General features: G+C 53.9%; 1 protein-coding gene across 4 annotated transcripts in view; it reads right to left on the reverse strand.

The window, feature by feature from the left end:
* Window positions 1–20,615, reverse strand: part of WDR97 (WD repeat domain 97) — a 102,988-nt gene extending 82,373 nt beyond the window's left edge. Inside the window, exons 1-8 of one of the 4 annotated variants that reach the window (XM_053249137.1) lie at window positions 20,472–20,615; window positions 19,371–19,499; window positions 18,206–18,413; window positions 17,823–17,986; window positions 4,768–5,357; window positions 4,506–4,627; window positions 2,465–3,125; window positions 412–560 (exon numbers count right to left, since the gene is read on the reverse strand). In XM_053249137.1, coding sequence (XP_053105112.1) covers window positions 412–560; window positions 2,465–3,125; window positions 4,506–4,627; window positions 4,768–5,357; window positions 17,823–17,986; window positions 18,206–18,230 — 1,711 coding nt within the window. In that variant the 5' untranslated portion in view covers window positions 18,231–18,413; window positions 19,371–19,499; window positions 20,472–20,615. The other 3 variants (XM_053249136.1, XM_053249135.1, XM_053249138.1) reach the window with 3 other exon arrangements.
* Between the last annotated feature and the right edge of the window lie 862 nt (window positions 20,616–21,477).

A 21,477-nucleotide genomic window follows, 5' to 3' on the forward strand; every position in this document is an offset into this window, starting at 1 on the left:
TGGGGAAAGGCAGCACAGACATGGCCTCAACACAGCAGCAAAGCACGATGTCTTCTTTAGCAAGATGAGAAGGAAAACAAGTTCTGTAGGGAGACTGATACCTGGTCAGACCATCAGCCTCCTTAGTCTGAGGAACAGGAATTGCAGGTACCACGTGTGTGGGGCATCTCCCAATGTCTGGTTTTGAGCCCTGTGGCAGGTAATTTCCTGGTGCCCCCCCCCCCCGCACCACCCCACCCTATGCCCCTGATGGGGAAGCCTCCCTCCTTGGGTCTTGGGGGCTTCCCCTCGCCTCACTGAAGCCCCATTTTGGGGGAGGTCTTGGGTGGAGCCCCTCACTTTGGGAATGAACTCCTTGGCTGCCCCCTTGAGACCCCCAACATCCCTATGGTTTTGCCAGCTCGGACTCACCTGCTGAGATGACGCACGTCTGTGTGGGGTATTCAGCCAAGGCTGTGACCTGTTCAGAGCCATGAGCCTCCACTGTGTACTCCGTCCGGCCTGAAAACCAGTCCACCGTGCTGAGGAGGCCATGTTGGTGCCCCATAATGAGCAAGTACCTGGCAGGGAGAGAGAAATGTAAGCATGTGCTTGTTCTCTCCCTCTCCCACTCCACCCCCACCCCCGCTCACACACACACTGCAGAATAAGAAAAATAGCTCTGGAGGAGAGCCTTCTTGAGCTCTGGCTCGGAAAGGGAGTGCAGGCGGTTGCTGGGCCCCTGCGCACTGGGCCAAGGCACCTTCCAGAGTGCCGGTTCTCTCTAGAGGAGGCAGCCGGGGGAGAGCCCCTGGCGCTCTCCAACCCCACCCAGCACAGCATTGCACCCCAGGGGCTGGGGCTGGGATCTACCTTTGGTTTCCTTTTATTTGTTTGTTTATCTATCTATCAGATCAATCAAATTTGTACACCACCCCAAACTTTCATCTCTGGGGTGGTTAACAATAGCATAAAACAAGTTAAAACATATACAAAAACTAAAAACAATTTAACAATTTAAAAATCAACAACAGATTAAAACCTAAAAATTTAAAAAGCTAAAAAAGCTTGGGAGAAGAGGTGAGTTTTCCAGTGCTTTTTAAACATTGCCAGAGATGGGGAGGAATGCATTCCACAGTCTCAGGGCAGCCACCAAGAAGGCCCTGGCCCCGTGTGGCCACCAGCAGATGAGCCCTTTGGGGAGAGGGAACCATCTTATTTTTCTTGCATGTGTGAACCTTTTGCTGAAAATGCAGGATATAAAGAGTAGCAGCAGCAGCAACACCAGTAGGCAAGGCCTCCTCTGGAGCTGGCTTGATGGACACATCTGCTCAACTGGACGGGGCCTGGAGGAGGCAGAGGGCCAGACAGCTCCCTCCCAAAGAGCACCAATATCCACGGCTCAGAGGCAGAGGTGGAGACTAGGCCTGCATGTAGGGATCTTTCCAGCCGCTCGCCTGGAAGCAGGGGTGGCTGTGGCTGTGGCTGCCACAAGAACAAGAGAAACCTCACCCAGAGCCCTCTCAGACTCTGGACCGGGAACCACTGCTGGGAGGGTAGGACTCAGGGAAGTAAGAGAGTGTGTGTGTTGGGAGGACAGCAGGGGGCAGCAGAGCTCCTCCCGCTTCCCTTAGGGTTCAGAAAAGGTGAGGCACAAATCATCAGCCATCCTCAACACCAGGGCTGCCCACCCAGAAGTCATGCCAGCTGAGCCCGACTGCAGGGGACCAGATGACCCCTGGTTCTAGTGTTGTGAGAGAGGGAAAACCAGTTCTCTCTCTACATCTGTCTCCCCTTCGTGGCCTCTTTTCCAAACTAAAGAGCCCCAGATGCTGTAGCCTGGCCTCATAAGGAAGGTGCTCCAGGCCCTGATCGCCTTGGCTACCCTCTTCTGCACCTTCTACAATGCCCTTCTTGAGAAACAGCGACCAGAACTGCACACAGTACTCCAAATGTGCTCGCACCATAGATTTGTATAAAGGCATGATAATATTAGCATTTTGATTTCCAATCCCCTTCCTAAGCCGCACACTGAGTCAAAACTTTCAATGAGCTGTCCACCACATAGAAGCATGTGGTTCTAGCCAGCTCTGTGGCAGTCCTGCTTGGCGCTCTCCAGGGTGCTGAGCCCTTTCTCCTTGGGGATGTCTGAGGTCTGTGTTCCTCCCGGATCCCTGCCTTGGCAGAGGTTCAGGCTCAGCCTGAAACAGGTTCCCTAGCAGGGCTCTTAATGCAGGCCTGCAGCCAAAGGTTCTTCTAGTCCAGGGGTTCCCAACCTGTGGATCTCCAGATGTTGTTGAACTGTAACTCCCATCACCCCTAGCCACAACAAATTTTAACAGTGATGATGGGAGTTGTAGTTCAGCTACATCTGGAGGACCACAGGTTGGGAACCCCTGTCCTAGTCCAAGAGAAAGAGTGAGGGCAGGATGTCCTTGGGGGTCAGGCCACCATCCCTTTGCTGACCCTGGGTGCAGGGCCCTACCTGTTTCTGTCCTGCATTTTGAGAGGGAGTTTGTGCCACTGTTTCTTGTCACCTTGGCTCTCTACTACTTCCAGCCATGTCGTGTAAGCTCTCTCAGGGTCCATTGTGTGGCTGTAGAGCAAGAGGCAGCAGGCCTGCGATCCTTCGACACTGCTCTGCGAACTCTTCTTCAGGACCATGGGGTCCACGGCAGTGTTGACACGCAACAAGGTGCCATCATCCGCCAGCACAAAGAGGGTCTCCCGGGGCAAGCAATACGCCACATCCCTCGCCTGGAAGGGCTTCTCCAAGAAGAACATAGAAAGGACTGTGCCACTTTTGGCATCCATCAACCTCACCGTGGAGTCCCGGCATACACAGAGGATGCGGATGGGGAAGTTGCCCACTGTCTCCAGGTTGATGCAGCGGAGGTGCTTAACAGGAGACCCCAAAGGGGCATACAGAGAGTAGAGCTTGTTGATCTTCCACAGGCTGAGGGACGGGCCAGAGATGGAGATGATGTGCAAGGCAGTCTCTGCCTCCAGGACCTCCACGGGCTCCGAGACGTGGACCTGATCCACCTGATCAACGGTGTCCAGGTTCCATGTGCGGATGGTTCCATCTTGAGAGGCTGAGAAGATGAGGGGCCTCTGAGGGTAGATGGTCACAGCAATCACTGGAGCTGGAGGCACAAAGCAGGTGGGTCAGGGGTGGGCAGTGCAGTGGGTTTCACCCAAGAAGGCGAGGTGTGCATGGTCCAAAAGGAGGGGTGCCATTCCATCAGGACCCAGAAAGGCCTCACTAGCTTTAGCGCAGGGGTGGAAATTAGTGCAGGAATTTATGTGCAGGAATTTATGCATTCCTGGCTCTCGGTGGCCATCTGCTTCATTATTCAAGGAAGGAAGGAACAAAGTCTCCCCTTTCTCCTCCCTTCAGGCTGTTTGCCCTCCTAACTCCTTTGCACAGTGGAGAACTAATTCACTCACAGCAGGCCAATGGCCACTGTAGCTGAGAATGATGGGAGTTGTAGTCCAACAACATGGCCTTGATGAGAGGAGAGCTGGTCTTGTGGTAGCAAGCATGCATTGTCTCCTCTGCTAATCAGGGTCCCCTCTGGTTTGCATTTGAATGGGAGACATTACAGTGAGCACTGTAAGATGTTTCCCTTAGGGGATGGGGCTGCTCTGGAAAGAGCTCCTGCCAGCTTGCATGCAGAAGGTCCCAGGTTCCCTCCTTAGCAGCATCTCCAGACAGGGCTGAGAGTCTCCTGCCTGCAACCTTGGAGAAGCCGCTGCCAGTCTGGGTAGACAATGCTGAGCCAGATGGACAGATGCTCTGACTCGGTATAAGGCAGCTTCCTATGTTCCTAACACCTGGGGACCCAGAATTGGGAACCCCTAATTTCCAGAATTGCCATAGGATATTGGAATCAGCAGAGGAACTTATACAAGGGCTAGACAAATTCAGGGAAGACAGGCTGTTAGCCATGATAACTAGGAAGCCATCCTGGGTTGTTAATGATACTGCTCAGGGGCACCTCATGCCCAGGAGCACCATGTTGTGGCCAGGGGCACGTGGTGCAGCCTCCTTCCTGAAGCTAAGCAGGTCTAGGCTGGGTCACTGCCTAGATGGGTGACCTGTTTAGGAACTCTCTTGTCTTGAGTTGTGCATTGAGCAGCTCAGTGGCAGGCAGGAATTCAACACAGGAGAGCCTTCCCAGCATCCTCATGCTGGCCATAGCTTCATCTGTTGAGTCCCTGCCAGCAAGACAGCCATTCAGGAGTGGGAGAGGAGGCAACAACCATGCCGTGACCAAAAGGGCCAACACCTTGTTATTCTCCAATGACAACTCGGTGCTCCCTTCTCCCGCAAGGGCTCTGATGCTTTTGGCACTTCTGCAAGGGACCAAAGGCATAAGATGGAGTGACACCAGAGCCCCCAGCCCCACTCTATAGAGAAGAGAACTGTTTGTGGCCAGAAGCTGTTCTTGCATGTTCAGGTTCCAGGGGATTGAGGGGGTTGGGGGTATCTGTTGCCTTTTACTCTTTATCCCCAAACTCACCAGTGTGGCCCACAAAGACTGTCTGGATGTTCCAGTTCTCATCCCAGACCTTGATGGTTGTATCCCGAGAGGCTGTCACAGCACACCCCACCTCTTCACAGTAAGTGATATCTGTGATTACCCTGAGAGAAGCAGAAGCAGAAGCCCCCTGAAGAGAGGCTGGCTTGGCAGGAGCTCCCCTCCTCCAAGGGGGCCTCCACATTCCCAGGAGTCCTCTTTTGGGACCAGGCTGGTTCTCGAGTTCTCGGGAGGGGAGCCTCACCGGCTGTGCAGCTCCTTCTTGAAGGACAGCAGTTTCCCCTGGGTGATATCCAAGGTAGCAGCCCCGGTGCCACAAGAGGCAAAGCAGCGCTGGGGGCTCACCCCACTGGTGTCCAAGGCCAGGCGGTTGAAGATGTCATGGGGCCCCAGGCCCTCCCGCAGGGCAACGCGGCACTGCAGGGTCCGGAAGCCATAGCGGAAGCCCCAGATGGTCACGTTGCCGTCACCGGCAGTCACGATCTGGTTGAGCAGCTCACTGTAAAGGCCACACCGGATGGGCAGGTTGGCCTGCACCTGGGAGAGCAGGAGGAAGCTGGAGTCCAGCACCTGGAGACTGCCCGCCTCCCAGGCCACAAACTGGTCCACCTGGGTGGCATAGACCAGCCCCAGCATGGGGGCAGGAGCCCTCTTGCAGCTCTTGTAGGTCCCGTCCTCCTTCAACAAGTGCAGCCTGTTCTCCGAGTCAAGCACCACAAAGAGGTGCCTGAGCACATCGTAGGCAACATGGCGCACTGGGCTGGGAAAGACGACACGGTCCAGGTGCTGGAGGCCATGGCTCAGGCGTGCCACCTTCATCTCCTCGTTTTTCATCTGCAAAGAGGAGGAAGAGGAGACACTGACTTGCATGGCCACCAGCAACGGTCTTGAGCTCAGGGGGGTCCAACCCTCTCCTGGAACTTGAAGAGAGCTGGTCTTGTGGTAGCAAGCATGACTTGTCCCCTTAGCTAAGCAGGGTCTGCCCTGGTTGCATATGAAAGGGAGACGAGAAGTGTGAGCACTGTAAGATCTTCCCTTTGGGGGATGAAGCCGCTCTGAGAAGAGCATCTAGGTTCCGAGTTCCCTCACTGGCTTCTCCAAAATAGGGCTGAGAGAGATTCCTGCCTGCAACCTTGGAGAAGTCACTGCCAGTCTGTGTAGACAATACTGAGCTAGATGGACCAATGGTCTGACTCAATACATGGCAGCTTCCTATCTTCCTATGTAACTGTTGTAGCTGGCAGGAACCTGTCAGCCTTTTCTTGGGCAGGATAAAGGGAGGGAACCAGAGACGGGCAGTGGGCAGGCACCTCTCGGCCACCATAGTGGTTTGTGGGCAAAGGAGCCGCTCTCCTTCACCCTGCTGCTCTTCAGCGCCACCATGACAGATGGGCAGAGAGTGGTACTGCAGCTACTAGTTCAGCAGAAGTCAGGTGACACAAGAGGCCAGTCAGGCTCCACCTGGCTCCTGCCCCATGCTGGGGCTGACTCTACCATGGCCCTGCTGCCTGAGCAACACCTTGCTCAGACACAAGCTGTGCTCTGCCTGTCTGCTTTCTTGACCTTTTAACTGCCAGCCCTTAGAAGAACAGTGTGTGGTGGGAAGTATCCCCTAAGCACAGCTGTGGTACTATTTGAAAACAAGTTGTTCTGGTAAGAACTAATCTGCCTACTTTCCTTTCACTATAATTTTAATTGATAATTACCATCCTCAAAAGTAAGCCCACTTGCACCTCAAATGTTCATGCGTCCACCATCTCGTATTGGAATGGATGACATCATCACAAACGACACTTTTGAGGTGTCCCTACAACTGTTCTAAATTTGATTCAAATCAGTTAGGTGGTTCACAAGTTAGTCTACTCGCGCCTCATTTACGTGTCCACCATCTTGTATTGGGGTGGATGATATCATCACAAACTACACCCTCGAGGTGTCCTTATGTGTCCTTAAAACTGTACCCAATTTGGTTTATATTGATCCAGGCATTGTGAAGTTGATGACAGGGGCAAGGGGATCCACACACACGGACGGACATGGACACACACACACACACACAGCTGGGTGATCTCATAAGCTTACTTCCCTTAAAGAAGCTTACCCAGCACACAACTACAGACAGGAAACTATGGTCACGTTTCCTTCTTCTGGAGTTTTTAAATGGTTTGCCCCACACATGAATAGATGACGTCCCGGGGGCAAAAGTTGGCTCCCAACAGTCAAGCTCTTGGTGCCTCCAGAAGACTTCTCTGATGAAGCAGACCTCCACTTGCCTGCTCTCAGTGTCTTCCATTCTGCACAGAAATGCCACAGTCGGAGCAGGCAAACTGGCCAGCCAGCTCTATCTGTTGCCCACAAGGAGCTGGTTCTGTGGGTCCTGCCCATCTCTCTACCTGACCTCCTGCTTCCACAGTGTGATTGCTGAGTGAATCACCTTTGTCTAGTACGTGGCCTCATTCCTGCCTGAGCCCTGCACTCGTGCACAGTGTTGCTTGGTTCAAGTCATGGGTCATTCTTTCATCCTACGCTGACAGCTTTTCCTTCTTAAAGGGTAGGAACCAGGAGATTGAGATGGCGCCTTCTGATGTCAAAAAACGGCAGGATGTGAAGAGTTTATTTGTTATTTCTCTGTGTAAACCGCCCTGAGCCATTTTTGGAAGAGAGGTATAGAAATTGAATAAATTTATTATTATTATTATTATTATTATTATTATTATTATTATTATTATCTGGAATAATAGCAGATGAAGTAATGCAACACTTATTAACTAACAAACAGCTTCCAGTTGAAAAGAAAGGAAATTGCCCAAACACCAGAGGCACAAAAGACCAGCTGCTGATTGACAAAATGATTTTAGAAAACTGCAAGAGAAGAAAAACCAATCTAAGTGTTGCATGGATTGACTACAAGAAAGCCTTCGACTCATTTCCTCACACATGGATACTAAAATGTTTAGAAACAACTGGTGTCAGCCAAAACATTCAGATATTTATTTTAAAAAGCAATGAGCATGTGGAGTAAACAGTTAACAATCAATGGCGAGACACTTGGACAGGTTAGCATTAGAAGAGACATTTTCCAAGGGGACTCACTATCCCCTCTGTTGTTTGTAATCGCCATGACTCCACTTTCACAAATACTAAACAAAACAGGCCTCGGATACAAAACATCTAAAACATCAAGTAAAATCAACCATCTGCTGTACATGGACAATTTGAAGTTGTATGGAAAGTCCCAGTCAGAAATCAAATCACTGCTAAACATTGGCCGTATATTCAGTAGTGATATAGTAGTGAGTTTGGACTAGACAAATGTGCTGCATTAATAATGAACAGAGGAAAAATAAAATAAAAAAGAAGGAATAGAACTGCCCAATGGAAGCAAGATCAAGAACCTGGAAGAGAAAGAACATGACAAATACTTGGGCATTCTCCAGGCTGATAACATTGCACACACTGAAGTGAAAAGAAAAATGGGAAGTGAATACATCAGGAAGAGTTAGAAAAATCCTCAAGTCCAAACTCAATGGCGGGAACACCATACAAGCCATAAACACGTGGGCTATACCTGTTATCAGATACACTGCAGGAATAATAGACTGGACCCAGGCAGAGCTAGAGACGCTAGATCGTAAGACCAGGAAAAGAATGACCATCAATCATGCTCTGCACCCCCGCAGTGATGTAGATAGGCTATACCTCCCTTGCAGCTCAGGTGGAAGAGGAATGCTGCTAGACCATCAAACAGCAGAGGAGGAGAAAAGAGGCCCTGAAGAATGAATCGTTGGCACTTACCTGAATGGTCATTCTCCTCAGAAGTATGGATGGCATCCGAGCATCATGGGTTGTCACGACCTCCTGCTCCGAGACAGGGCCAATCAGAAAGCTTTTTCTCCTGTGACAGGAGGAAGGGGCAATCCCCTCAGGCTTCAGTCTATTGTCAGCTTTCCGATGCTCCAGCTATAAAAGAACAGTACCAAGGACAGAATCCAACAGGAAGGAACACCAAGTAGAACAGGGAAGCAGCAGAAGAGGAAGCTGTGAGAACTCTATACCGGAAATCCCCTCCCGTAGGGACGCGGACAAACGTGGAAGAGCCTCCCCACATCAATATAGGGAACAGGAAGAGGTGGACAAGGTAGGAAATAACAGAAGCATGCCCGGACGGTCGGGTGGGTCGGATGCCATCCATACTTCTGAGGAGAATGACCATTCAGATAAGTGCCAACGATTCATTCTCCCTCAGAAGAGGATGGCATCCGAGCATCATGGGACATGCCATAGCCGCTACCCAAGTTGGGAGGGAGACCGTGAGAATGGACCTACGCAGAGACCACCTGTTGCAGAACCCGTCTGCCAAAAGAAGCATCTGTGGATGCCCAATCATGTATTTTGTAGAATTTAACAAAGGTGGAGAGGGAGGCCCAGGTGGCCGCTCTACAGATATCAACCAAGGGCGCCCTGGTGGCAAGGGCTGCAGAAGCCGCAGCGCTGCGAGTGGAATGGGCAGTTATACCCTCGGGAATCACCACCTTAGCTGCTGTATAGGCCAATCGAATGCACTCGCAGATCCAACGTGCCAACGTAGAGGAAGAAACCTTCCTCCCCAAAGAATAGTCCCTGAACGACACGAACAAGGAGTCGGAGACCCTAAGGCCCTTGGTGCACTGCAGATAGATTCTTAGTGCCCTGTGGACATCGAGAGTGTGCCATTCCTTCTCCTTAGGGGAAGAAGGCTTGGGACAGAAAGAAGGCAGCATGAGCTCCTGGGAACGGTGAAAAAGGAATTAACCTTGGGCAGGTAAGTGGGGTCAGTACGGAGAACAACGTAATCGGAATAAACCAGACACAACTCTTTCCTGGCAGACAACGCGCCTAGGTCCGAGACCCGCCGGGCCGAAGTGATGGCCACCAAAAACAGGACTTTAAAGGTAAGGATACGCAGTGGCACGGTCCTTAAGGGTTCGAAGGGAGGTTTAACAAGGGCTCGGAGAACCAAGTTCAGGTCCCAAGTAGGAAAACGATGGACCGGTGGCGGGTTGAGGGCCACCGCACCCTTGAGGAACCTTTGAACATGAGGATGACATGACAGGGGAGGGGCCCCAGGAACCTGCAGAGTTGAGGAGATAGTGAACATCTGCCGCTTGAGGGTGGCTGGTTTGAGCCCCCTATCCAAGCCGGACTGCAGAAACCCCAGAACCTGACTGACCGAAGCTGAGAGAGGATCAGTCCCTACCGAAACGAAACGCCACCCAAGTGGACTGGTAAATCCTGAGTGTTGACAGCCTCCTGGATGCCAGAATAGTGTCTCTGATGGCAAGAGGGTAGCCGCATGTATCTAGCGCGTTCCGTTCAACATCCAAGCGTACAGGTTCAACCACCATGGGTCCGGGTGGAACAGTGGACCCTGACGAAGAAGCTGGGGATGACAGCCCAGAGACAGTGGAGGAACGACAGACAGGTCGACGAGGTCCGAGAACCATGGGCGGCGCAGCCAATGTGGGGCCACCAGGATGACCTCCGCCCGCTGTTGACAAACTAATCTGACCGTTTGGGCCAGAATGGGCGTGGGGGGAAAGGCGTACAGTAGGCCCTGTGGCCAAGGTGTCAGCAACGCGTCCACCCCCTCGGCCCCATGTGTCCGGTACCTGGAGAAAAACCTGGGGACCTTGGCATTCCCCGGTGCTGCAAACAGGTCCACCAGTGGGTAGCCGAACCTTGTCGTGAGGTCGCAAAACACCTGCTCGTCCAGGATCCATTCTGCCTGGTCCAGATGGGTTCTGCTGAGCCAGTCCACCACTGTGTTGGACTCCCCGCTGACGTGCACTGCCTCCAGCGAACCCAGGTGTCTCGGCCCAGTGGAGAAGCACAGAGGCCTCGCGCATCAGCGGCCATGCCCTGGTTCCCCCTTGGCGGTTGACATGCGCCTTGGCCATCGCGCTGTCGGTCCGCACCAGAACGTGGCGGCCGGCGATCAGGGGAAGGAACCGGATCAGGGAGAAACGTATCGCCCTCAGCTCCAGCCAATTGATGGACTGGAGCTGTTCCTGAGGTGACCATAGACCCTGTGCGACCTGATTTTGGCAGTGACCGCCCCACCCCCGAAGGCTGGCGTCTGTTGTGACCATCATGCACGTCACAGGAAGAAAAGAGACACCCTTTCCCAGGGCCGGCGACAGCCACCAGTCCAGGGATCTCCGGACCCGGGGGGTGAGGTGGATCCTGGCCCGGGAGGCCACCAAGTCCTGGAGTGGCAGGAGTAGCCACTGGAGTGGGCGTGAATGGAGGCGGGCCCAGGGTACTATACCGATGGTGGACACCATCATCCCCTGCAGCTGGCTGAGGGAGAGGACATCCGAGTGGCTGCGGAGACCCGCCCTGCGGCACGCGGCGGACAGCCCTCGCCTTCTGTCTAGGGAGAGGGAGGCTGTCCCTGTCACTGAATCTATTATTGCCCCGAGGTGTTGAATCCGGTTCTTGGGGACAAGGGAGCTCTTTTGGTGGTTCACAAGGAACCCGTGAGCCTGGAGAACCGAGATGGTCTCCTTCACATCCCCCTGTGCCTTCTGGAGCAATGGTGATCGTATTAAAACATCGTCCACATACGGGTACAAATGAAGCCCCTTCGTCCGCAAGTGCGCCACCAGTGCTACCATAACCTTGGTGAACACTCGTGGCGCAGTTGACAGACTGAAGGGAAGGGCACGGTATTGAAAGTGATCCCCCGCATAGGCGAACCGGAGGAACCTCCTGTCCTGGGGGTGGATGGGGACATGGAGGTAAGCCTCCCTCAAGTCCACTGAGGACAGGAAGTCTCCCCTTTGGAGAGCCAGCAAGATGGAACAAAGCGTCTCCATCTGGAAGTGTTTGATTTGCAAGAACCGGTTCACAAACTTCAGGTCGAGTATGGCTCTCCATTCCCCATTCTTCTTTGGCACTAGAAAAAGAATGGAGTAGACACCACACCCAACCTCGTCTGGGGGAACCGGCTCGACTGCCTGAATCTTGAGCAGGTGGCGGATGGCAGACACCATCAGGGCGTGCTTGCCCGGCTTGGCCGAGGGAGGGGACCTCAGAAAGTGATCGGGCGGTTGGAAAAGAAAATCCAGCCTGTAGCCCTGGCTCACGGTCTGGAGGACCCAGGCATCCGAGCAGGTCTCCACCCAAGCCTGAGCGAAAAACTGCAGTCTGCTTCCCACCTGCGAATCCGGAGAACAGTCATTGTGTTGCAGGACGCTTGAACCCGGATTTCTGCTGATGTCCGGACTGCCGGAACCTGGACTGGGAGTTGTCCCGAAAGGACTGCTGTAACTTTTTCCAGGAAGGAAACCTGTCTTGTCTATCTTGACGGGGACGAAAGGACAACCGGAAGCCCCTGAAAGAGGAAGGAGGGTTAGAAGTGTATTGTCTGCACTCTTGACGCTGCGCCGAAGCTGAAGGCATCGCCGCCTTCTTGTCCTTCCCCTCTACCAATACAGGCTCCAAAATGTCCCCAAAAAGCTTGCTCCCCTTAAAGGCCGAATTAGCCAAATGGACCTGGACTTCTGGTCGACCCTTCAATGCTTTAGCCACAGATGATGCCGGACCGTGACATCGGAAGCCATAGCCCTAGCCGAAAACTGCGTCGCATCCAAAGAACTATTGGCCATGAAGGCCGAGGCCTTATGGAGTTTATTGAGGCCCTGCCGCAGGGCTAGCAGCTCGGGGGGTACCAGGGGAAGGAGCTCCTTAACCCACAGCACCGAGGCGCGGGCAAATATCGAATTGGCCATGGAGGCCCGCATAGCCAGGGAAGAGGCCTTGTGGGATCTGCGCAAAGCAGCATCGCATTTTTTATCCTCGAGGTTGCGCAAGACCTCGTCTCCATCCCTGGGCAAAACAGCGCCAGTCACCAGGGCTGCCACCTCTGCATCTATGGGAGGAACCTGGAGCTCATCCATAACCGCCTTGGTGGTGGTATAAAAACGTTTAATCCCGGGGGGGGGGGGGGCTTGGCTTCGGTGGGACAATCCCACTCTGAATGAATGATATCCAAGAAAAGTTGGGGACAAGGCACCACTACCTCCGGTGCCTTCAAAGAAGGCAAAACCGCGGGATCCCCTTCAGGAGGGTCCTGGGGAGCAGCCACCCCCCCCCCAGTCTAAGAGTCTTGCGGGCCTTATGCAAGAGAACTGGGAAATCGGATGGTGCGAACAAGCGGCATGGGGCATGGGGGGGTAGGGTGCCCCCCTCCTCATCCCCCGAGAGTTCGCCCTCTTCCCTATCTGACTCGGACTCCTCTGAAGGGAGACCTTCCCCCGATGGTGCGGAGGGCGGAGGAAAGTTGCATGGAGGAGCCCTGGTCGTGGCACAAGGGCTCAGCACGGGGGGGCCGAGGTCGGGCGAAACTAGGGACGGGGTAGCTGGAACGGCCGCGCCTGCAGCAGCGACCTCTCCCGGTCCCAAAATTGCGCCCACAGTAGCAGGGCGGACTCCCTCAGTGCCCGAAATGGCGGCCGTGTCGGCCCAAGCGGGAAGGTTTCCCGCCAAGGCGGGAAGCAAGCGCCCGAATTCCTCAGCGACCACCCGCCGTAACAGAGCGGCGAAAATGGGGGGAATCTCCTCCTCCACACCGCCTGAGTTATCAGAAGGGCACGAGCGTTTCAGAAGAGGCTCTGAGGAGGAAGAACGGGCTGGGGAAGGAGGGGTGGGGAGAACTTGCGTGGCTGTAGTAGATGGTCCGGGCTAGGCTGGTCCCTCCTGGGAGATGAGGACTCGATGTCCCTGCTTGTCGGGCGCGACAGGAGCGGTAGCTGAGCTGCCCCTGGCCGCTGGAGAAGGCACCGCCAGCTTGTCCTTGGAGCCCTTTTTGTGCTTCTTTCACTTAAGCGGGGGAGGCGCGGGCGCGGTTAGGGTTAGTGGTCGCCGCAGCCCACTCCCCGAGACACACTGATGGCACCAAAGAGTCCTCCGAAAGGGAGGAGGAAACCCCCCCTTCAGGGCGGGAAGGAACATCCGCCATTCTAGACTTCAAAGTTTGACCACCGCAGGAGGGGAGCCGCAGGAGGCTGGCGCAGACCAATAGCCCGTTCAAGCTCGGTCCACAATGCTGCCCTGACAGGAAACAGCCCAGAGCAAACAGCGCTGAACGCTACGCTGAAAGCTACCCTGACCGGGGCGGCTCAGGATAGGAGCAGCAAAGAGTGAAACTACTCAGGGAAGATACAGAGGAAGAATAGGAGAGAATAGTAGACAGAGCAATCTTCAACCACAGGACCTGCCGGAGCGAGACAGGACGACGCCTGAAGCCTGAGGGGATTGCCCCTCCCTCCTGTCACAGGAGAAAAAGCTTTCTGATTGGCCCTGTCTCAGAGCAGGAGGTCGTGACAACCCATGATGCTCGGATGCCATCCTCTTCTGAGGGAGAATATATTATTATTATTTTACATTATCAAGGACAGTGAAGAAGATTCACTTAAGATGGTCAATAACGAGAAACTATTCAACATCAATGAAACAAAGCAGGCCTTCAGGAAAGAATAAGTCATGAACCGAGCAGAAAAATGGAGAAATAAGCCCCTGCATGGTCAATATTTGCACAATATAAGTGGAAAATCAGACATCACCAAGACCTAGCAATGGCTTAAGAATGGCAACTTGAAGAAAGAAACAGAGGGTTTAATACTGGCTGCACAAGAACAGGCACTAAGAACAAATGCATTAAGAGCAAAAGTCGAAAAATCAACCACAAACAGCAAGTGCCGCCTTTGTAAAGAAGCAGATGAAACAGTGGACTACCTAATCAGCTGTTGTAAAAAGATCGCACAGACTGACTACAAACAAAGGCATGACAAGGTAGCAGGGATGGTACACTGGAACATCTGCAAAAAATACAAGCTACCTGTAGCCGAACATTGGTGGGACCATAAAATCGAAAAAGTTGTAGAAAATGAAGATGCAAAAATATTATGGGACTTCCGACTACAAACAAACAAACAAACATCTGCCACACAATACACCAGATATAACTGTAGTCGAGAAGAAAGAAAAACAAGTTAAAATAATCAGCAGCAATACCAGGGGATAGCAGAATAGAAGAAAAAGAAATAGAAAAAATCACCAAATACAAAGATCTACAAATGGAAATCGAAAGGCTGTGGCAGAAAAAGACCAAAATCATCCTAGTGGTAATTGGTGCCCTAGGTGCAATTCCAAAACTACTTGAAGAATACCTCAATACCATAGGGGCCACAGAAATCACCATCAGCCAATTACAAAAAGCAACTTTACTGGGAACAGCCTATATTCTCCGACGATATCTATAATAACAGCAACAATCCTCTATAATAATCACCTTGAGCGTGATCCCGCGTCCTTTTCCAGTCCGTGTCTTTCTCGGCTGTTTTGGGCATGCGCGGAGCGCCTCCCCTGTAGCCTCCGCTACAGGGGAGCCTCCGCCGCGGGGCTACAGGGGAGCCAGCAGCGGAGCCGCGGTCTCAGCAAGAGCTGGTGGTGGCGGTGGCGCTGGCCGCGGCGGGGTGACTGGCCCTGATGGCGGCAGACGCCGCAGACTGGGAAGGACTGGGCCCGCTGGCGGCCGCACTCGGCTCCGCGGGAGACGGGGGGGCGGGACGGTCTACTAGCGCCCGTTATTCTAACAGGCTGAAAATTGCTAGTCCTCTATAATAAAAAGGTAAAGCGTGCGCCCGTGTCCTTCTTCGGCCCGTGTCTTTCTCGGCCGTTCTGGGCATGCACGAAGCGCATGCCCAGAACGTCTGAGAAAGATACGGCTGCCCAGACACGGGCGGCCACGTTGAGGACGTGTTGCCTATGGGCAAAAGCGACAGCAGGGGGACCGGGAGGACAGAGGCAGCAGCAGGGGAACCAGGAGGGCTGATGCGGCAGCGGGGGAACCGGGAGAGCAGAGGCGGCAGCGGGGAACAACAACAACAAAAAAAAAAACCGCGGGAAGAAAAGAGAAGAGTAAAAAGACGGGCCCACGGGGGGACTGGGAGAGCAGAGACGGCAATGGCGGGAATTAAAAACTGAAGCGGCGGGGAGAATAGAGCGGGGAGAAGAGACCGGCCCGACCAGCGGCGGAAACATAATGGCGACAAAAAGCAAAAGAAAGAGAGGTGGGGACCGGGAAGGGCAGAGGCGACAGAAGCGGAACCAGCCTGATTGAGAAGCCGCGGAGAAGCAGCGGAGTCCAGGGGAAGGCAGAGACGGCAGTGGCGGAACCAGCCCTGCTGCAAAAACAAACATTCACAAGCAGAAACCGGTGAGGGCAGAGAGAGAGAGAGAGAGAGGAAAGAGTGAGGGAGGGAGACAGGACAATAGAAAGATGGAAAGAAGGAAAGAAGGAAGGAGAGAAAAGAGAGAGAAGGGAAGGAAAAGGACAAAAGAAACAAGGAGGGAGGGAGGGAGGGAGGGAGGGAGGGAAAGTAGGAAAGAGAGAAGGAAGGAAGGAAGGAAGGAAGGAAGGAAGAAAAAGGAGAAAGAAATGAGGGAGAAGGACAAAAACAAAACAAAACAGAAAGATGGGAGTGAGGAGCAGCCAGCCCCAAAGAGCGAGCCCATTAAATAAAGAAAGAAAAGAGGAAAAGAGCAAGAAAACAGAAAGATGGGAGTGAGAAGAGGTGGAAGAAAGGAAGGAAAGGAGAGAGAGGGAGAGGGAAAGAGAAAAAAGGAAGGAAAGGAAACAGAGGAAGAGAGAGAGAAAAGGAAGGAGTGAAAGAGAGAAAGAGAAAAAGAGAAAAGGAAAGGAGGGCGAAAGAGAGAGGCAGAAGGAATAAAGGAAACAACCAAAAAAAAAGGTACTAGCGCCCGTTATTTTAACGGGCTTAAAAATACTAGTATTGATAATAAAATCCAGCCATCCCAGGTCCTTGGGAAGGACTCGATGTCTGTATAAAACAAACCAGTCAATAACACCTATTTGACTGTGTAAACAACAACAACAACAACACAGATTGGAAGCAAGAGCGTTCTCAGCCCCCCCCCCCCCCACACACACACTCCTGAAGGCCTGAGTCTGCTTTCCCAGCAGGACTTCTTGGACTGATCAGACAGACAGCAGGGACCGTCCACAGTGTCCACAGCAGCATCTGCCGGCCAGCTCTTGCTTTCCATGCATAGCCTGTCTCTTTTCCCCATTCACCAGAAGAGTGCTAAGGAAAGGGGCTGGATGATCCCTAGAAAGCCAAGAGCAAAACTGGGTGAAGTCTCTGTTGACCTGTGAGATTCCGCTGGGACATACAACACGGGGGTGGGGGCTGAGCAAGCTCTCGCTTCCAACTTGGGCCCAAGCTCTTCACGTCACACAGTTTCCCGCCATCTGGAAGGACCCTTGGAGTTTAAACCCAGCGGACAGTTGGCATTTTCCTGCCATGGGTGGTTCTCTTGTCCCTTCCCCTTGGTCCTGACTGAGTGCTGGTGATAATGGTGGCTAGGCCATAAGCTGCCCCTCATATCACACACACACACACACACACACACACCCGCCAGGGTCTGCTTTTGGAGTGTGGATGTTCCTTCCTAGAAATCTGCAACAACACAAGAGTGCCTGGGCCACATCTTTGTTACCTTCCTGGCTGGGACAAAGAGAGTTTGGCCAGATGTTGAAGTAGTATCTTCTGTTTTGTGTGTGTTTTATGTTCAATAATAAAGCTATTTTCTTTTCCATGGCCCTGGCTTCCTGCTCTCAGATTCAAATGCTTCTGGCAACCAGAACCCTTTTGGGGTCTTAACTACTACTTCTATAACAAACAGAGACACCCTAAACACCCAGAAGGTGGAGAGATACATGTTAGTGAAGGTCAGTTTGGGAGAGGGGGCAGATAACTGCAAATCTGGGAGGTTTTAAAGAAATATTTATGGGAAGCAGCTGAGAGCGCAAGGCGAGGAGAGTAGCAAAAAAGCCCCTATTGGATCCCAGATTCCCCCTTACTCTATCTTGTTTGAGCTGTGCTCTCATTGCCTCAGATTCTACTAGGAAGCCAAAGCAGAAGAAGTTGCAGGGATGGGAGAGAAAGAGGAGGCCAGGTCTCTCAGGCCACAGGCCCGGTCTTTTCTTCCACTGGAACCGGAGTCTAGGCCTGGAAACACCTGTGGGTGAAGCCAGGGAATACCTCCAGGGGATGCAGAGCAATCACCTTTGGCAACAGGCAGAGCGCCATCCCCTGGGCAACGCCAAGCACGGAGCCTAGGGGTGTCTCCTGATCCCTGGAGCTGTCCTGCTGCACTTCCATGTTCATCTGGAAGCTGCTCTGCCAGGGTCTCCCTCCCAGGCCCAAGAGATGAGCTCTCCCAGAAACCGACCTTTTCCACAGAATGCCGAAAATCCTTCTGGAGCATGTGCCACAGCTGGGATCCTTTTGTTTGCTGCATGCTCAGTGGAGCCTCTGGCTCTTCCTGCTTCTCCTCCTCTTCCTTTTTCTCACCCATCTGTGACTGGCAAGGCAGTCTCCCCACCTGTGGTGCTGCTGGAGGAAATGAGAAGAAGGGGAGGCAGCCACAGGCCTGCAAACCACCACCTGCCCCCAACCCTCGGATGTGCTCGTTTACTGTCCCTCTGCAGCCACACAGGCTCCCGAGAGGGCCAAACCTTAGAAAGCATTCCTGGTCAAAGCAAGATGTACAAGCCAAGGAAGTGACTCCAGCCCCTAAGCTGAGCTCCCAGCATCGCCCCCGGACCCACTTACAGCTGCTGCTCTGCATTCCTGCCATCTTTGAAAACTCCGTCTTTCTGCTCCAGATAGATCCGCTTATCCCTCTCCAATTCGCACAAGGAGAGAATGAGGCAGTTCACCCACATGAAGGAATACCTTTCCAGAGCCCACAAGAGCGAGGCCTATTCTCAGCCGTGGAAGGGATGGACTTCTTTGTGGCACAGAGATTGAGCCCTGGAACCTGGCAGAGAAGAGAGCAAGAGAGCACTCCTGCCTCACTGCTGGGTAACCACAATCGGCCTCAGCTCATCTGGCTTAAGGAGGCGGAAGAGCTTCTCAGTCAGAAAGTGCCACATCCAGGTATGTTTGAGCTCTAGTGTGTCCCTATGTAAAGGTAAAGTGTGCTGTCGAGGAGGTGCCGACTCCTGGTGACCACAGAGCCCTGTGGGTGAATACAGGAGGGGTTTCCCATTGCCATCTTCCGTGCAGTAGGAGGTGATGCCTTCCAGCACCTTCCTATGTCGCTGCTGCCCGATACAGGTTTTTCCCATAGTCTGGGAAACAGACCAGCGAGGATTTGAACCAGCAACCTCTGGCTTGTCAAGTCATTTCCCCGCTGCGCCATTAGGTGGCTCTGCCAAGGGGACACTGCCTTCTTATTACTGTTGCTGCCATCAATCATCATCATCATCATCTAGGCAGGCTCTTTTGTGTTTTAGACAGAGTCGGGTCTTCTACTCCAACCCTTCGGGAGACCTTGGGCCTGGCCCTCAGGTGTAGACCACGATGCACGGCGGGGTGGATCTATCATTGGGTGCCTGTGCCCCCTATTGGGGCCGGTGGGGGGCAGGGAGCCACACATCACCTGCCTCCACAGCTGCCCTCCTGCCTGCCTGCCTCCCACCGCAGCGCCCCTGCTTGCTTCCCTTTACTGGTGTGGCGTTTAAGCGGCCCCCTCCTGGCAGGCAGAGAGAGACCCAGGTGCAGGTCCCAACTCTGCCACAGAGCTCAGCCTGGGTGACCTACAGTAGGTGCTGTCCGGTGGGAAAGAGGTGGAGATGCCCTGTGCCCGGCTCAGCTAGTCTAGAATCATTCTGGCGGAGAAATCAGGAGACCAGAAGGCAACCCTCTCTCCTCCTCCGCCTTTGCATCAGCAGGCCACTGGCTTGCATGCACAGCGGCTGCCTTCTATACCTACACAGAGTGGCATGCACTTTGCACACATGAGCAGTCCTAGCACACGATCCTCAAGGCACTTCCTGGGGGCTTGGGAAGCCGGGCGGCTCAGGCTTCTCTCCTCTGCCCCTCCGCGTGGGCTGGTGGGGCCCTGGAGAGAGAGAGAGAGGGGGGGGGCTTCTTCAGCTCCTCGGGGGCTGTTGGGGAGACAGACCGGGCAGCAGCCTGTCCCAACCACCACCCCCCTGCCTCCGGGCTTCCCTCCAGACCTCTTCCTCCCCACCCCGCCGCCAAGCAGGCCCCTCGGAGTCGTCTTGGATTGCGGGCGGCAGGGGGGAGTGGCTGGCCGGAGGCTGCCCAGGGAGGCCCCGGCTGAGGTGGGGCTGGAGGGCTGCCCCTGGCCGGCGCCCTCTCAGCTGCAGGGCCCCCAAGGGCTGTCCCGGCAGAGCAGCAGCTCCTGGGCCAACTGGCGCCACGGCATCTGTGGGCAGGGAGGGTTGCCAACTGCCCAGCCCAGGGCAGGCTCTTCCTGTCAGAGGCTTTGCCCAGCCTGGAGAGGAAAGCGCCCTCGCCTGTGAAGGCCTGCAGCCGCACAAGAGCAGGGCCCAGAGACGTCCAGGAGAGGCCCGCTGCTGGGCCCCCTGCCCACCCCAGCCCTGCAGGCTTTACCTCCTGGGCCAGGCCTGTTGCCGTGGAGACAGCGTTCTGTCGCCAAGCCAGGCCTCCCTGCAGCTGCGGCTCCCGGAGCAGGCCTGGGCCGCCCCAGAGCCGCCTTGGGCAGGCCCTTCCAGGGCAGGGCAGCTGAGCGCGGGGAGGGAGGGAGGGTGGAGGAGGTGTCCCTGTTGCTGCAGGGCCTGGAGTGGCTGCAGCCTGCACGTGCAGAGGTCTCTTGGGCCAGTCGGCTGCTACAGAGGGGCCGGCCGGCCTCCCCCAGCTCGGCTCTGGTGCCGCCTGGCCTACAGAAACATGGAGCTCCTTTCCACCCCTTTAGCTCTATGCAGACATTATGCAGTTAAGAGTGTTGGATTAGGACTAGCGAGACCTGCGTTCAACTCTGCTGCATTTGGCCATGAAACTTGCTGGGCGACTCTAGGGCAGTTGCTTATCTCTCCGCTTAACCTACCTCACAGGGCTGTTGTGAGGAGAAACAGAACCATGATGTATTCTGGGCTCCTTAGAGGAAGAGTGGGATAGAAGTGTAAAAATAAAATAATGGAGTGTGCGCGCAGCCATGGATTCCCTTTAAGTGAACTCGGGGCCAGACCCACCTCTCCAATAGAGGGATGGACAGGAAACGCACAACAGACTTTGCCAGTGTCAGTGCTCTCGGCCAAGCAATGGACAAAGAGGCCACCCCCTACTTTTCAAAATGAACAGAACCACTCAAATCCCTATGGTCAGAGGCATGTGTGGGGTATGTGGGTATGAGAGAAAGAGGTGTCCATGAAGTCAAGAGAGCTGCTTGCTTAGAGACATGGCTGTGAAGTGCCTCAGCAACTGCCCCCCAGTGTCTGCTCTTGGCTGTGCTTATTGCGTTTAAGGTGTGCATCAGCCTGGAACCCACACCCTCCCTTTTTTCTTCCTTCCTTCTCTGTTCCGATTAATTGCATAAGGCCTGCTCTAAAGAGAGAAACCAGGGGCTTTTTTCTTTTTTGCTCAAGGACAATGGCGTTTGGGGTTTGTTTGTGGCACGCTGCAGCTGGCAGAGGGGAGGCCTCTGTGGGGTGATAGACTTTGATATACAATGTAGAAGAGGGGTACAAAACAGGAGAGGACTGGAAAACAGAGGACCAGAGAGAGAGAGAGAACCAGGGGGAGCTGAGCCTCCTCACTTTGCCAAGGGGAGGGGGGGTGCAGGGAAGTTGCATACCCCAAACATCGAAGCATAGTCCAGCAATTGCCCTGGCACGATACATGAACGGACTCGCTTTTAATCTATCCTCATCCCTCTTAAGCGCAGCAGGGAAATGCTGGACTAACAAGCAGAAGGTTGCCGGTTCGAATCCCCGCTGGTACTATATCGAGCAACAGCAATATAGGAAGAAGCTGAAAGAAGGCATCATCTCCTACTGTGCAGGAAGCGGCAATGGGAAACCCCTCCTGGATTCTACCAAAGAGAACCACAGGGC

The sequence above is a fragment of the Hemicordylus capensis genome, chromosome 4 (assembly GCF_027244095.1).
Source record: "Hemicordylus capensis ecotype Gifberg chromosome 4, rHemCap1.1.pri, whole genome shotgun sequence".
Lineage (NCBI taxonomy): Eukaryota > Metazoa > Chordata > Lepidosauria > Squamata > Cordylidae > Hemicordylus > Hemicordylus capensis.